At 40.0% G+C, this 15,214-nt stretch overlaps 1 protein-coding gene across 1 annotated transcript in view; it reads left to right on the forward strand.

The window, feature by feature from the left end:
* The first annotated feature begins 8,050 nt into the window (after window positions 1–8,050).
* The window catches only part of LOC122821348 (vesicle-fusing ATPase), a 32,750-nt gene continuing 25,586 nt past the window's right edge, over window positions 8,051–15,214 (forward strand). Inside the window, exon 1 of the mRNA XM_044099173.1 lies at window positions 8,051–8,463. Coding sequence (XP_043955108.1) covers window positions 8,452–8,463 — 12 coding nt within the window. The 5' untranslated portion in view covers window positions 8,051–8,451. The remainder of the gene's footprint in view (window positions 8,464–15,214) is intronic.

A 15,214-nucleotide genomic window follows, 5' to 3' on the forward strand; every position in this document is an offset into this window, starting at 1 on the left:
ACATATTTTAGTCAGTTTTATTGGGACATTCATGGCTTACCGCAATAAAGATCTGTCTTTAGAGTTGGACAATATCAGTACAATAAGTAATTGAGATGCTATTTTTGAAAATTGCCATGAGAATGTTGGCTACAACATACCCATGTTCTTAGACTCTTTGGCCGTCTTTCATCACAATGTTTCCACCAATCCTGTGGTAGAGCAACTAGGCCAACAAAATGTCCGTCCAGCGTGGGACCAGAGAACAAAAAGGTTTCTGGCTTTCAAAAACTGCATACATGGCACTTAAAATATAAGATTCCTCCAATTAGTGCATCAAAGCATTCTTATCATATTAACTGTGAGATGGCACGCTGATATATTTTGAAATATTGACACATTGTGGAGTTCTAGTTATGTGACAAAATGTTGAAAAGTTTAAAGGACTGGAATACATTTGCAAGGCACTGTATAATATCTCTTATCTAGAAAGCAGAGTTCTTTCTGTGATATTAACAGGAAGTATTTCAGATATATATATCAGTCTTTAGCCTCAGGCACCGCATCAGTCTGACCTGGAACCTTTTCAGGGGATACCGTCTGAAATCTTCCAACCTGGTTCAGAGACGCCAGACATGGACCCACAATCACTTACAGCACCAATCAATAGTACACATTTTGAGTCAATGGCTTGACTTCTGACAAATATGATGTGTTTTACACGCATTGGCACGAAATCACTCCATGAAACCCAAACACACAACCAGCAACTGGCCTCCTCCTCTCAGTCTTTCCCTCATTGTCTTGCCCAAGCTCCTTAGCTAACACCATGATGTGGAAGAGTGGAAGTCGAGCAGTAATATTTTTCCCCGTTGAAATTCTCATTGTAATTAAATATTCCATCAACAATATATCTAAAGTACTGTATTTTAAAGGAGCATTCACATTGTATTCAGGAAAACTCCAGAAATCAACTACTTATATAGAAGGTTAAGTGACATCTTAGTCCTTCTTGCACAGATCATTGATCATTAAGCAAATCCACCCACCCTTAAGATGTTTACATTTACGAAAACATGACAAAGTGCAATACTCAACCCTCCAGGGCACATACTTACATGGGGAACAGATTTAGTTGTTTTAATTGCTGCATGTCGGTGCTGAATACTGAAAACAATCGTAGGGAAGGAAAGAAGGAAGGAAGGATGGAAGGAAGGAGAGAAAGAGAGAAAGAAAGAAAGAAAGAATATTACATTCTTGATGACTTCCTGTGTCATGAAGGACGTCCTAAAGCATAAATACTGAAACATCTGAAGAAAATCTAGTCACATCAGAGAGTACATAGATGTATTTCCTCTTCCAAGGCAGTTCTATGACTTCACCGTTTGGTTCTATAGACCCGGGCTGCCGGTACCGTCCTCTGTCTCCACTGCTCAGTGCTTTCAACAGCAACACGGACAAAACTTCTTTCCCTTCACCCACCTTGCTCCAAACCAGTCAATCTAGACCAAACCAGAGACTAGACACACTTTTAGGTCAGGTGACCCGGTTGGCTTTATGTGCTGACCAAACTGTTTGACATGCATGTGTGCTTCTGTAGGTTCCCTAGCATGCTGCTTTGTGTTGGACACGCCGCACCTCAACAATGCAAAGAGACTGAGGGGTGGTCATGCTGAACTACTGAAAGTAAGACACCATGTTGTGGAAACAATTTGACATCTCTCTCATGGGGGAGACTGAGTGTCTTGGCTCAGAATTTATTCATGAAAGAGCAGGCAGTAGCCCTTCATTTTAAACTTCTATTATGTGGTGACACAGCACCGGGGCGAAAACGAGCCCACATGATTTCTAGTACCTGACGTTTGCCGTAGAATAGATAGGCCTCGTCTACACCTCTCCAGATATTTTTTGAAGCAGATTTTTTTTTCTTCTTCAGTTTGGAAAACGTCTGCATCTGCATTGGCACGGTGGCGTAGGATTCCATATCATAATGCTGTAATGCCTTTTTGTTTCTAGCAGATGGCGATAATGACAACAATAATGATACCAAAATTCAAAAGCAGGAGATACCCTTATATACCTTCATAACGCCTTGTTCATGGCTTCCTGTCTGTATACGCAAATGGCATCTCAGAACTGAAATGCCCTTACATGAGCACCAACTTGTCAACTCATTTTGGGGCTATAACTGATCAAGTGGCAGCATATCTGCCACTTGATCAGTTATTAATCAGTATTACTTCAAAGTGATGTTCATGACATCAGAGTGCTCAGTAGTCATCTATGACAAAAAGCTGGACTTGAACTGGGCCTCAGCACCACTCTAATGTCCCCACATTCCAAAACCCTTTCTAGTTCATTCCTGCAAAGTATAGAATATGGAAAAGTCTTTCCATATTCTCCACTGGTACAGAAATATGTTTGAAATAAAAAGTTATTTTACTTAAAGCCTGGTCAATGGAAACCATGTTTTAGGGTTAGGGATAGGTTTAAGTTTCTGTTTAGGCGTTAAGGAATGAGGGATTCCGAGTGGTGGGTCCTAAGGCTATGCTTCCACCAGTGTCAGTATTTGATTGGGGAAAAGTTCTACTTTTAGATGAGACCATCCAGACACCTTAAATCCGATGTAATTGTCATGCCAGGGCGAAGGGGGTTTTAACATGTTGACCCTTAGCTTTTAACTCACCAGCTTCCAGCTCAATTAGAAAACAGTAACTGGTCTCTGATGAATCAAGTAACATACAAATTCCGAAGTTGTGTTAAAGTGATCAGGTTAAGAAGCACGCACAGTACAATGCTTTCCACCACTGTTTTGTTATTATCTGATTAAACCCTACAGTCATGTGTTCTGCACATGTGCGCTGTCACGCCTGTGGAATACTGCACACCTCTGTGGCGGCGGCTTCAGAAAGGTTTAACTCTGATCCCTGGCTTCAAAACGTGCCAGTGTCAGAAACTCTGATCACTGGAGACGTGTAAACGAGCTGCTGGATTTCAACCAGAATCTTACGGTTTCAGTGAAAATATCGGCTCCGATGCTTCAGACTGAAGCCTCTGTGATGCCTTCCCATCAAGAAAAGATTCAAAATATTCTTCCAAAACTATTCTAACACAGTGTGGACGTGCACAAAACGGGAGGATACATCGTCATTTTTAATATTTTCCGTGTTATCAGCTCATATGGATGCACCACAAACATTTTAAATTTCACGGTTTTTAAAACTCGTCTTTGGAAAGTTGTTTTTTTCTTTTGCTATTTTTTTTAACTGAGCTGAAAATATTTGTTGCAAAATATCTGGTTTGTATGGACAGGCTTTTGGTCACAAACGTCTAACTTGCTACAGAATTTTCATCTAATTTGTGAGACACATGAAAGGGTACTTTCGATTCCAACTCGTCAAGGTAAAGTTACAGTAGTAGAGCCACAGAGGATGAGGGTTTGACATTATCATCCCAGAGGCTTTACCTTGATCATTTTATGTCATAAAGTCAAACTGTAGCAAATAAACTCTCTTCAGTTATTAAACACCTCTGCCTTCTCATAAAGGTCAGAGATCTTGTGCCATATCATTATGAAGACTCATTATTTCATATAAAACTAAAAACAAACAAATAAATTAAAACTCAAAAAAAGAAAAATGAGCCAACTCAGAGTATCTGAGTCCTGAACAAGAGAGACTGTAAAAAAAAAAAAAAAAAGAAAAAAACTTTTTCATACATTCTGTATCAGAGATGTAAAGCGGAGAAGAAGGACTTTCTTTGGTGGATTGCAAAAACATGGAAGCTTGTGATTTTGTTACACAATGAAATTGTACGATTACCTTTGTTAAATGTATGCCGACTTTGGAATCACATGACTAGAGCATTCAATGCATCTATGTGGATTTTATGATCTCTGAAGAATAATAACAGGCTATTTGATGTTTCAGAGTGCCGAACAAAATCAGAATGGCATTCGTAGGCGGTTCTAAAAGCAAAAAGAAATGACTTTTTAAACATGATACATGACTATGAATGACTTGCAAATTCCAGACGAGATGTCTCCATGATGCAGATATTTGTCAAACTCTACTTGCAGTTTGGAAGTATATGGTACTTAGCTGGGCTGCAGCAGCTAAAATGATGAAAATCATGTAGCCCTGTTACTACAGCAGACCCCACAAGTCAAATATGCAGACAAAGGATGAAATTAGGCCAAAAGAGCTCATTTATGTGTCACTCTACCTGGAAGTTTCTGATGGCTTAATCAGACCAGTAGCATCTCTGTTAAAGGCATTTCCAACCTGACTTTCCACATACTGTTTTCTCTTTAGCGGTCCAAACTCCAGGAGGTAACGCATCTGTTTCTGCAGGGTAATGGAGGGTAAGAGTTGTGCTCACAAGGTAGAGATGCTAATTTTCACTAGGCCATCCAATGAAACCACAGAAGTCAGAGTGAAAACAAATACCTTGTTTTTCTGGATTTCTGTGATTTCTGCGGGTCCGACATTTCAAAGAGCGATAATGAATGTGCTGTTATTTGATTTTGATTCTTGGAAAAAATGGCTAAAGTCTTAAAGGTTTGTCAAAACCGGTACAAGCTTTCTGTTCTCCTGCAGTGATTTTGCAATAGCTATATCTTATCGCCTTCAGTTCACCGGGAAGCTAATTTTTCATTGCTGGCAGGTAATTTATTTCTAATTGACCTAATGTAGGCCTATTTTACAGGCAACAAGGTAAAACTGTGCTGGAAGACTTTAGCTACACCAAATTGGTCTTTGGCAAAAAGTCAATATCTTAACAATATTGTTCTTGGAATGTAGTGTTGGTGAATCTTGGCACATTAACTGTCTTATGATAACACATGAATTTGCACTGTCTAACTGCTTTACATTTAATGATATATGACAGAATTTTAATGTGAAATTATGCTAGCAGCTTGGCTAAAGTATGAACCTCCTCAAAGGGAGCTATGTTTTTCCAGTAGTTCACACCTAAACGCTCTAATGTTCGGTATCAACACACAGAGTATGTTCAACAAACAGTTGAGGCACCACACACTAATTTGTCAGGCATTTGAATTAAATCCTAAATGCTAACATGACTGTAGCTTAGCTAGCCTACCTGTTTACTACAAATTCATGAAATCCCATTTATATATCTTCACTTTGAGAAACCCAAAGCTTGATGAACATTTTGTGCCAAATTCCAGCTGCCAACCTGTGACTGAACAATCACTCTGGAAAGATTTTTTTTTTTTTTTTGCTAGAAGCTAAATAGTTCATGTTGAAATCTGAAGTTTCCACAGGGCCTGTCACTGAGAATAAATAAGCACCCAGCCATACGGGGCAGTCAGTTTACGCTCAGAAGTCATAACTAATATGTTGTATGTTGGGAAAATCAATGTGAACAGGTTACCAGTAGCTGCCACATGTTCAAAATATGGTGACAATTCTAATACGAACATATTTATTTGCACTTCTGATGGTTTGTATGTCATGAAATCAATCACTAATCTTGATACTCATATTGAACATGTTACAGTGTTTTCACCAATAAAATGTAATGGAGACTTGTGTAAGTTAACCTGTTCACTCAGTGGAACAGTTTCTACTCATTTTGCATCTGTCAGCTGGAATATATAATTAAATTCAGGGTGACATCATTTCCAGATTAAGCTTTGACTTCAGAGATAAATGGACCATCGCAGTGCATTCAAAATATTAGATGTGAATGACAGACGATGACTTTGGTCAGACAAGAGTGTTGATGTGTTTTCCTTGAAAAAAAAAAAACGATTCGTGAACATTTATCCACATTTTTGCACCAAGCTGCTCCCATCTGTTAGGGGACAGAAACCTGACAAGCTTAAGGCGCCAGAATGATCAAATAAATGAACGTTTTTGTGAGAGAAAAGTGTGACTCGGCAATTCCCGCCCAAATTGTCATCGAAGATCAACTCGTCGCAATGTGCCATATTTTATCTTGCGTCATGTACAAGACAAAAACTATTGTGGAAGCGTCTGATATGATGAAGTTGGTACAGTTTTACTCCCTTTTCATTTGTGACTTGTGTGTAAAGAAGAATCTTTGTTGAACAAAAGTCAAGGCTACTAGTGTTACTAGAGTGCTAATGCTGCAATATGTTACTATGTGGATGTATGAATATGTATGTGAGAAATAAGAATTATTTGATCAACTGTTACAATGACTTTATATAAAAATATTTCCAAGCACTGTGTTTTTGTTTATTTCTAGGTTATAGAGGTGTTTTCTTTTTTGTTCTTATTTTATTTAAACAGACATTTTCAAAGTTTGGCCACAAGAGGGCAACAGGAGATGTTTGAAGGAGGAAACTTTTGTCATTACTGGTCTCATGTACAATACTACAGAAAGTTTTTTTTTATAATTGTTGCTATTAACATAAACATATATGATCACCATAAAAAAAGGTACCATAGCAGATACATTATGTGTTCACACCGCATAGTAACAAAGAAGAAACACAACAAAACAAACAAATGACCCAAAGTGAATCAAAAACTTAGCAGGGCAAATTGTACATACAACAGAAAAATCCAGGGCAGTACATTGAAGTTCACATATTTTCAAAAAAAGAGGTCAATTTAAAAACATTTTTTGACTTAACAAAAAATAAAGACTTATGAAACAAATTTAACTAATTATTCCGCTGCACAAAATCAGCGATGGTTTTAAAGAATCAAGATTTGTGTATGTAATGCTTGGCCAATAGGAGACTGATGTAAAGTCCATAATGATGTCATCACAGGAAATCTGCTCAGCTACTGTATGGTTGACATCAATGGCTGCAAGGCCACTGGAGTGTTCCTGAGTCAAGGTAGACCTCAGATATGTTTTTGTAAGATTCAACTTTGAGAAATGTCTCTCTGCTCCAGCCACTGTGGCAGATTATGGGACTGACCACAAGGAAGAACCAGCAACGAGGAATGAGAGAGAAGTAATTAAATACTGGGAGTGTGAGCTGGAACAATAGACTGGGCTGATTGACTAACATGTTGCAGGTGTGAAGGGAGAGACAGAGAGTAGACAACAGGGGAGCTAGAAAAATAAATCTAACACTAAAGAATAACTAAGAAACGCAAAAAACTAGAGTAACAAAAAACGGAGCAAAAGGAGTCTGTCTTTTTACTGTTCGATTCATCACAGCAACATTTAATGACATATGAAAGAAGGATTCTTGATTACACTGCAAAACGGGATCATTGTTTTGATGGCATAAAATAATAGTTTTGCTCATGATCTGTTACAACAGGGACGCCCAAAATCGGTTCCGGAGGGCCGGCATCCTGCATGTTTTATTTCTCTCCCTAGTGGTAGCAACAACCTTTTCAGCATGTCAATGTTCTTCTTAGGCCTTCTAACAAGCCATCATTTGATCCAGGTGCGTTAAACCAGGGAGAGAACTAAAACATGCAGGATGCCGGACCTCCAGGACCGACTTTGGGAACCGCTGTGTTACAACAAAGAAAATTAAAGTTACGTGCTGACTGAGGCAGATTTTGGTGTAAGTTAACTAAACCTTACACCACTGCAGTAGCAAGAATCGGTCTGTGGAATCTCATGGGGTGTTGTGTGTGGAAAGGGACGGGAGGTTAGAGGTTAAACGTTCTTCCTGAGAAAAAAATAAAATCTGACTAATCCAGGGGTGGGCACTCCTGGTCCCCGAGGGCCGGTCTCCTGCAACTTTTAGATGTATCTCTACTTTAACACACCTGAGTCAAATAATGAGGTCATTTGCAGGACCTGACAGCACTTGGGAGGTGATTCAGGTATTGGATTCAGGTGTGTTGGACCAGGGAGACATCTAAGAGTTGCAGGACACCGGCCCTGGTAACCCGAGTTCAACTAAAGAGAATTATCAACTGGCAATTCTTCCGTCGTGACTCCTGTCTGTCAACAGAATAGAGGGTTTCTACTTTTTCTTCAATATGGTGAATATAAAATAATAATAAAACAAAGCTCACCATAAAATAATCAAAGAAATATAAGTTTCTTTACCTTTTTTTTTTTTTTTTTTTTTTTTTTTGCCGAGTTTATATCTAGAGTTAATGGGTTTGGAAAGACAGCGGCGTTCTCCAGACTTTAGCGTCAGACCACGTGACCGGTGAGCAGCAGGGCTCTGTCCGAGGTGCTGAAGCAGGAAAACCAACCCAGCAGCCGAATCCGCCGTTGGTTTTCAGCGATATGTGGTCCATCAGCGCTGGCTCGACGTCCGAGCTGCTCCGTGTGCTGCTGGACCGATCACGTAGAGATGGTTAGCGTGATATCTCCAGACTCATCCCGCCCCTCGCGCCCCCTTTGGCACGCTTCCGCCTCAAACCGACCAATGAGAGCGCGATGCGCTGCAGCTTATAAAGCCTTCTGCCGTCGAGCTGTTCACCCCGCCGTCCCCCGCCGTCCTATAAACCACTGAGCCGAGCCGCATCCCCAGACCTACCGCAACCCGCGAAGATGGCGACCCGGGTAAGAGCGCTATATGTATTACTGTCCCGCTGTAAGAAACAGAATCGGCCCAGTGTTTGTCATGGAACAACATGCGGCTCACCCACTGCTACAAGATGTCGGTTAAGCCTAATCTTCCCGTTAACCTGGAGCCCACGGCAGCCTCGTTTCCGCCTGAATGTCACCGTGACTGAAGAGCAGGGGAGTGTGTTTCAGATTTAGCCCCCCCACCCCTCTCTTTCTCTGTATGTGTGGGGAACATTTTGGGCCAGGTCTGCATGGTCTCAGCCTGCTAACAGCTGCCAGGATGAACAGAAAACCGAGGCTTCGCTTTGCCCTTGAGCCGCCGTGGCTGCCTGACATGCAGCCAGTCCTCCGAGTGGTCATCAAATAAGGAGGCTGGGGCAGGCTCTTTCTTTTTGTTGTTGTTAGGTTTTGTTTTATTGTAATTAGTGGAAAAATAAAATAAAAAACCCCCCCAGCGCGTCCAATTTCGCTCAGAATGCGTTAATGTCGCCTCCGATCCGCAGCCCTGTGGCGCTGAAAAAGCCGCACACAGCGGTGCATGGCTGGCTGCTGGATGGTGCATGTTGATCTGACTGGTTTTGTTCAACCTGTCGACGCGCAGGGGAACAGGGTGTTGAAGGTAGCTGGTGTTAAACCTGCCCCGCTGGCCTGCCATCACTTTCACTATAAGCCCCTCCTTGCCGCCCTCATCAGTGAACGGGGTGGCTTTTATTTAACAAGGCGAACCTAACTCTCTCTTCTTCTTTTTTTGCCTCAAAAGCCTCGGAATAGCGCGATCTTTAAGCAAGGATTGTGTAATTACCTCTAATTCCAGCAAATAAATCGATTTGATATGCTGCAGCTTTAGTGACATGACCGATAAAACCTGACTTTTGTCCGCATGTGTTGACATGTAATGTACTGGATGTACCCTAGTAGAATATTTACTACTAGAGAGCATTTATCATATCGTTTAGAATTTACCGTGATCAGTTTCTAAGAAGCATTTTGACTTAAGGTTGTCACGATAAATTGTAATTGAGGGTCTTAAAATCCACTGAAACTGTCAGTACAGGAGGGATTACTAGTTTTACTATTTTCTCCACTGTTTGTTCAATGAGAACCTCTTTAAATATGAAAACATTTGAAAATATGATTAGATGCCGTTACTGTGTGTAGTTAACTTTCTTATGTGTCTGGTACCCTAAAGAAGTGTTTTACAAATAACAATGTTTAAAGAGCAGTAGGTATGATTTCGGTCATAAAATTACCTAAAAAAAAGTAGTAAATAGTTCTTATGGTCACTTTTTTGTGGTACCACCAAATGCCATGATGAAACTTTAAATCCACATCACCCACTCATATTTACTACTATAAACTAACCAGACCTTACTACCATTGAGGCTTGTGAGCCAAATTCTGTCCACCATAACTATTTATTTTTGGCGAAATAAATAAAACTTCAAGATTACAACTGTCTGCTTACATGTTTTCAGTCAAATCAGTTTTTTGTTTTTTTTTCAATGCGTTCAGCCACAGCTGGCCTCTTGAGGACATTCAGCATCTTGAATGAAAATGAGTTTGACTAGACATATCAACCTGCCTTTGTGTTACTTTACTTTTCTTTCTGCCCTGATCTTCTATAACATTGATCACAAACCAAACTACCTCAAATTTCATGTTTTACAACCTATAAAATATTCTTTAAAAAAATGGAGTCTAAATAAAGAGACTAAAAAAGCACCATAGGAATTGTTTGGGGGGGTTTTTCACATAACATCATGTTTAATCAGATCTTTCCATCAATCAGAACAAGTTTTCTTGTAAGGATTCTGCCAACACCATGTTAGAGTCATAATTCTGATTTTAATGCCTGGTAAAAACCCAAACCAGCTCCTGGTTTTCCCTCTTCCTTCCTACAGAAGGTCTGGAACCTGGTTGGTTGAGAACCCATTGCTTGCTGGAGGCGTGGCTGATGGTGCTGAAGTTCTGGTTTACTCCAGATCCACTTATTATTTAGCCAATAAATGGAGCTGCAGCAATAAGATATCTTAAACGTTCCTACATCAACCACGCGATATTTGTAAGTGTGGGCAGCATGGGTTATTTTCCAAAACATAACCCTATATAAAACAGTGTAGAAAATTGTCGTTGTCGTCGTTCACAACTTCTTCTGTTCTCTGAGTGGCCCTGTTAAAATTCTAGTGGAGAAATCCACTTCAATGGGAGAAATTCCATTGAAGGGACATGATAGTCAAGCAAGAATCTGTACGAAGGCAATGACCAGGCTGACGTTTTTAGGGAGATGTGCAGTGATAGTTTTCTACCACATATAACCATCTGATCATCAATTTTCTAGACCTGCTGCCGATTCTCAATTAGCTTAGCTCTGTTCTTCCAGTTTTTGCCCTTCATTTCAACTCTGCCCAATGTCTCAGCTGAAAAAAGAAGGCCTGCCCACATCATGACGTCGCAACAACCGTGTTTTATGGTGGGACGATGCGTTCAGGGTCATATGCTGTGTCTGTTTTTGAGTACATATAATGTTTTGGATGAAAAGTATAATTTTGGTCTCATTTGACCAGAGCCCCTTCCACATGAGACGCCTACATGACTTGGCAAACCTTAGCAATGGCTTCTTGTGTCACGAAGGTCAGATTTGTGACTAACAGCTGCAGCGTTGACTGGTTATCCTCCTGAGCTGTCTGCGGGGGTTTTGCTAAGTAGCCATTTCTAAAGGAGGTCAGAGGCTGAGATAAGAAAAGACAAATCTTTGCAATCCTGTAACACATCCTTTTATGTTGTTGCCTTGGAGACGCTCATATTGTCATTTTACCTTAAAAATCACTGGACGTGTCACATCAGGCTAATTAATTTTCTATTTTAATCAGCAACATGCCCAGTTTCTGTCCTCATCAGTGCAGACAGAATGCATGGTCATGATGCTAACAGCTGCTAACAGTTTGGGGTTCTCCCTTAGAGCCCATGCTGCAGTTTTGTCCTCTTAAATATGGTATGTTTCTGAAGGAAGTTCCTTTAAAGGGTTGATCAGCTGTAAATCTACAGACGGAGCTATCAGCTGTTAGCTCTAAAACAGCATCGTGCAGTTTGTGCTGAGACGTTCACTTTTATCTCAGAGGAGATGAGTGACTCACACACGTAAGGCTCTTCTTCCCCAAGAAAAGAGCCTTGTGTGTTAAAAACAAATGAAAATAACAACAAGGCTTTATAGAAGATTCATGTTAGCTGGTCAGTTTGTATGGAGCCGCGGTTCCTCTTCTCTCAGGATAATGGCGCCGGTTCACTGGCGGCATCAGAGACAGAATCTGATTTTAGGGAATCTATAACTATTTGGATTCTTTCTGCAGAATTTCCAATAAGCCAGTCGAGTTTCATTCTTCAGCTAGAAGGCGGTCGCCAGATACTAGAGATGGAACGATCCGATATTAATACCTGTATCAGTTACGATATTGAGAAAAATTAGGTGACAATGTGTTTGATCCATAAGGGCAGATCTATTCAGTCTAATTCTATGCTTTGTCCTCTGGGTGAAGTCATGCTTTATTATTTATTTTACATTATATTTAGAATTCCCAATTGCACTTTCTGAACCATTTGAAAGGTTTGTTGCAGTTTATTTTACACGTCAGCCAATCGTTTTCATTAGTTTCACTGACTGTTATCCTAATTGCATCCAATGGAACAAATGAAAGTTGTTGTTTTAACATGTTTGACCAAAATTATGAAGCTGTTGGTGTATTTAACTGTGCTATGCTGATTCAGAGTTAGCAAAAAAATTGTAATTCAGTACATTTATCTTTGTGATTTAAAAAAAAAAGGAAATCTTTTAATTTGATACCGGCTCTGTTTTTCTGTATTGGATTATTATTGACAGATACTAAATCTCCGAAATCTGTGTGGGTCTCTCAAGTGAAATAAATGGAGCTTGTACAATTCTTTCTGTTTTGATGGTACGTTCTCGTTTCTGGTCATCCACCATCAGTCAGAATTATCCACTGGCGTTCTGATCCCAGAGAAAACCACAGACTCACTCCGTCATCTGAGCACTGTTGCATCCTGGGATGTGTCAAAAGGAGTCAGTGGAAAGCAACTGGCTATGCAGACGGACAGCTTGATGACCTCAACAACAAACTGCAAACAGAAAGCGTTTTAATGCTTTTAGTGAAGCACTCAGTTATTCTCGATTTCCATCATCATCTGCTAGATAAAGTAATCAAACCATTTTCTGCTTTTTTTAAAGTTTAATTGTATTTCTACAGCAAGTCATTGTAACATTCCCATTCTGGTTGGGCTGAGATGAACAATTCTATAAAATACTGTTTCAATATAACAGTTTTCAGCTATATACAGTGTGTGTAGCTGTCTGGCCTTGTTAACGCCCATAAACCAGAGATCAGATTCATAACAGTTCAACATCTAGACGAGCAAACACTTAGTTACAGATCTCAGTGTTCTCTGTGCAATGACTGTTAGGTGTGAGACAGAAACAGTGTTGGGCTTTAGGATTTTAGAGGCTCTTTCAAATAAATTAAGATTTTTTTGATCCGATCTTTAAACAGGTTTCTAAACTTTGCATGCTAATTGGACACCGTGCAAAGAGTCTCCTTTGTCCTCAGTCCAGCCAATTAAAACCGATTTAACTTTTTTTTTTTTTACAGGTTTTATTGGCTCTAGTGGCCTTTATTTGATAGTTAATTGACAGGAAAGTGGGTAATGAGAGAAGGGGGAAGACATGCGGCAACGGTCGCCAGGCCGGGAATCGAACCTGCGACGGCCGCGTCGAGGACTAAGGCCTCCTTATGTGGGTTGTGCTTAACCCCTGCGCCACCACAGCACATCCCAATTTAACTTTTGAATAAAAAAAACCTGGTTGTTTTTAATGAATACCTACTAAACAGTCCCATTTTATTGCTGTTTTTAGTTTTTTAAATAAAGATACAAAATTCTGCAAAAAGAGGGTGGATAAATTTCCTTCTGTTGATATTGACGGAAAATTGGGTAAAAAAAAACACACATCAAGAAAAAAACATTTAAAAACTTACTGCTGTCAATTTTAGTGTCAAAATTGGAGAAATTTAATGCAGTTATTTCTTAAAACGACTAAAACTTCCATTTGTTATTATATGTACATGTCAAATAAATTAGTTGTCAGTCTGGTCTGCTTCAAACCGTAAACATGGCAGATTAGCATCATGTATCTCAGATTTGTGCTGAAGAGCAACGCTGAACTGAAACTACAAACAGCTACAATTATTTTAGTTTTTTGATGCATCTCAAGCACCAAAATCAACTTATTCCTTGCCAGATGGTTTTGTGTATTATTCAAATTGCTTGCTTGGTACAGCAGCATGTGGGTGTTTTTAAGGACAGACTGATTGATTGGATAGTGTCAAGATCAATAACCAGAGATTGGGAGGCGGGTTTTTTTTCTCTCTACTAGCGAAGGAGGAAAAAAAAAATCTTGTTTGATAAAACAAGTGAGTGGGCTGCAGAACCTGGAGGCTCGTTTAATTTGTGTCTCTCCTTCTCTGCAGTCTCGCTGGTTATGCTGTTTAATGAAGTGCGCCTCGAAATCTCCCACCAGCTCAGCTGTGCTGTCGTCAGCTTGCTAGCTGTCTTCATGCTAACATCTCTGCAGCTAAACTCAAACTCTGGCTGGCGGAGTCTTTCAGGACTTAAGCTGCTAATGTGGTAGAAGGAAAGATTCTTGATTTTTTTTTTTTCCCTTCTGTTATCTAATCGATAAGTTCCACCTTACAGCTAGACTCTGAGCTTAAGAGGAATCAGAAAGAGAGAGAGAGAGAGGCCTCAGAGTAGAAAACAACACCCAGACAGGGATCAGAAATGAGATAATGAATGGAACATAATTATGAATAATAAATGCAGTATAAATGCAATAACAAATTTGCAGACAATTTTTTAAATTATTATTCTAAATGTTAAATTTTTATATTTTTTGTGAGGTTTTGTCATAATCACTGCTTTGGGTGTGTTGTTCTGTCAGCAAATGGATACCATTTTGAGTGTCTCTCCTTCAGTTAATGATTAATTGATTATTAAATTAGTTGACAATTATTTCAATAATCGATTCAACACGATGAATCTGATTAATCGTCTCAGCCCTAAATAAACGCCTCATTATCGCTACTCCAAATGTTTAAAAGCAGAATAGGAACTGAAACATTTCCATTACATTTGGTTTTAATTAATAAAGAAGCAGCTAAAACAAACCATTCTGAGGCACTTTGATGTAACAGGCTAATCGACTCTGGACTTTTCACTTCCATCACTGCTACAGGAGGTAGCATGTTTATAGACAAGATGGGACACTTCCACTCATTCCTCTATTAGCAACTGAAAAATTAATGAGTATATACAAATACGGTAATGCATGATCTGGTCTGGCTCTGGCTTACAGCTCCAGTGGGAGACATTTTAGGTTTTCTGTGTGAATCAGAAGTCAGGAGCACGTCTGCGTGTGTGTGTGTGTGGGTGTGTGCGTGTGCGTGTGTGTGTGTGTGTCAGCGTCAGCCCATGAATTAGAGAGAAATGGTTAATCCCAGATTCTGCAGCACAGAGCCTTCCTCCCAGAGCTCTGATCTGCAGATATATTTAGAACGCCACTCTGCTGTGGTCAGATGACACCGCAGCAACACTTCCACAGCAGGTGGCGCTCTGCTCTGCTGCAGCCAGCAGCAGCTGCGATGATGCCTAGAATACAAAGCATCATCTGTGCTAACGGGAG

This window comes from Gambusia affinis, linkage group LG19 (genome assembly GCF_019740435.1).
Source record: "Gambusia affinis linkage group LG19, SWU_Gaff_1.0, whole genome shotgun sequence".
In the NCBI taxonomy this organism is placed as follows: Eukaryota; Metazoa; Chordata; class Actinopteri; order Cyprinodontiformes; family Poeciliidae; genus Gambusia; species Gambusia affinis.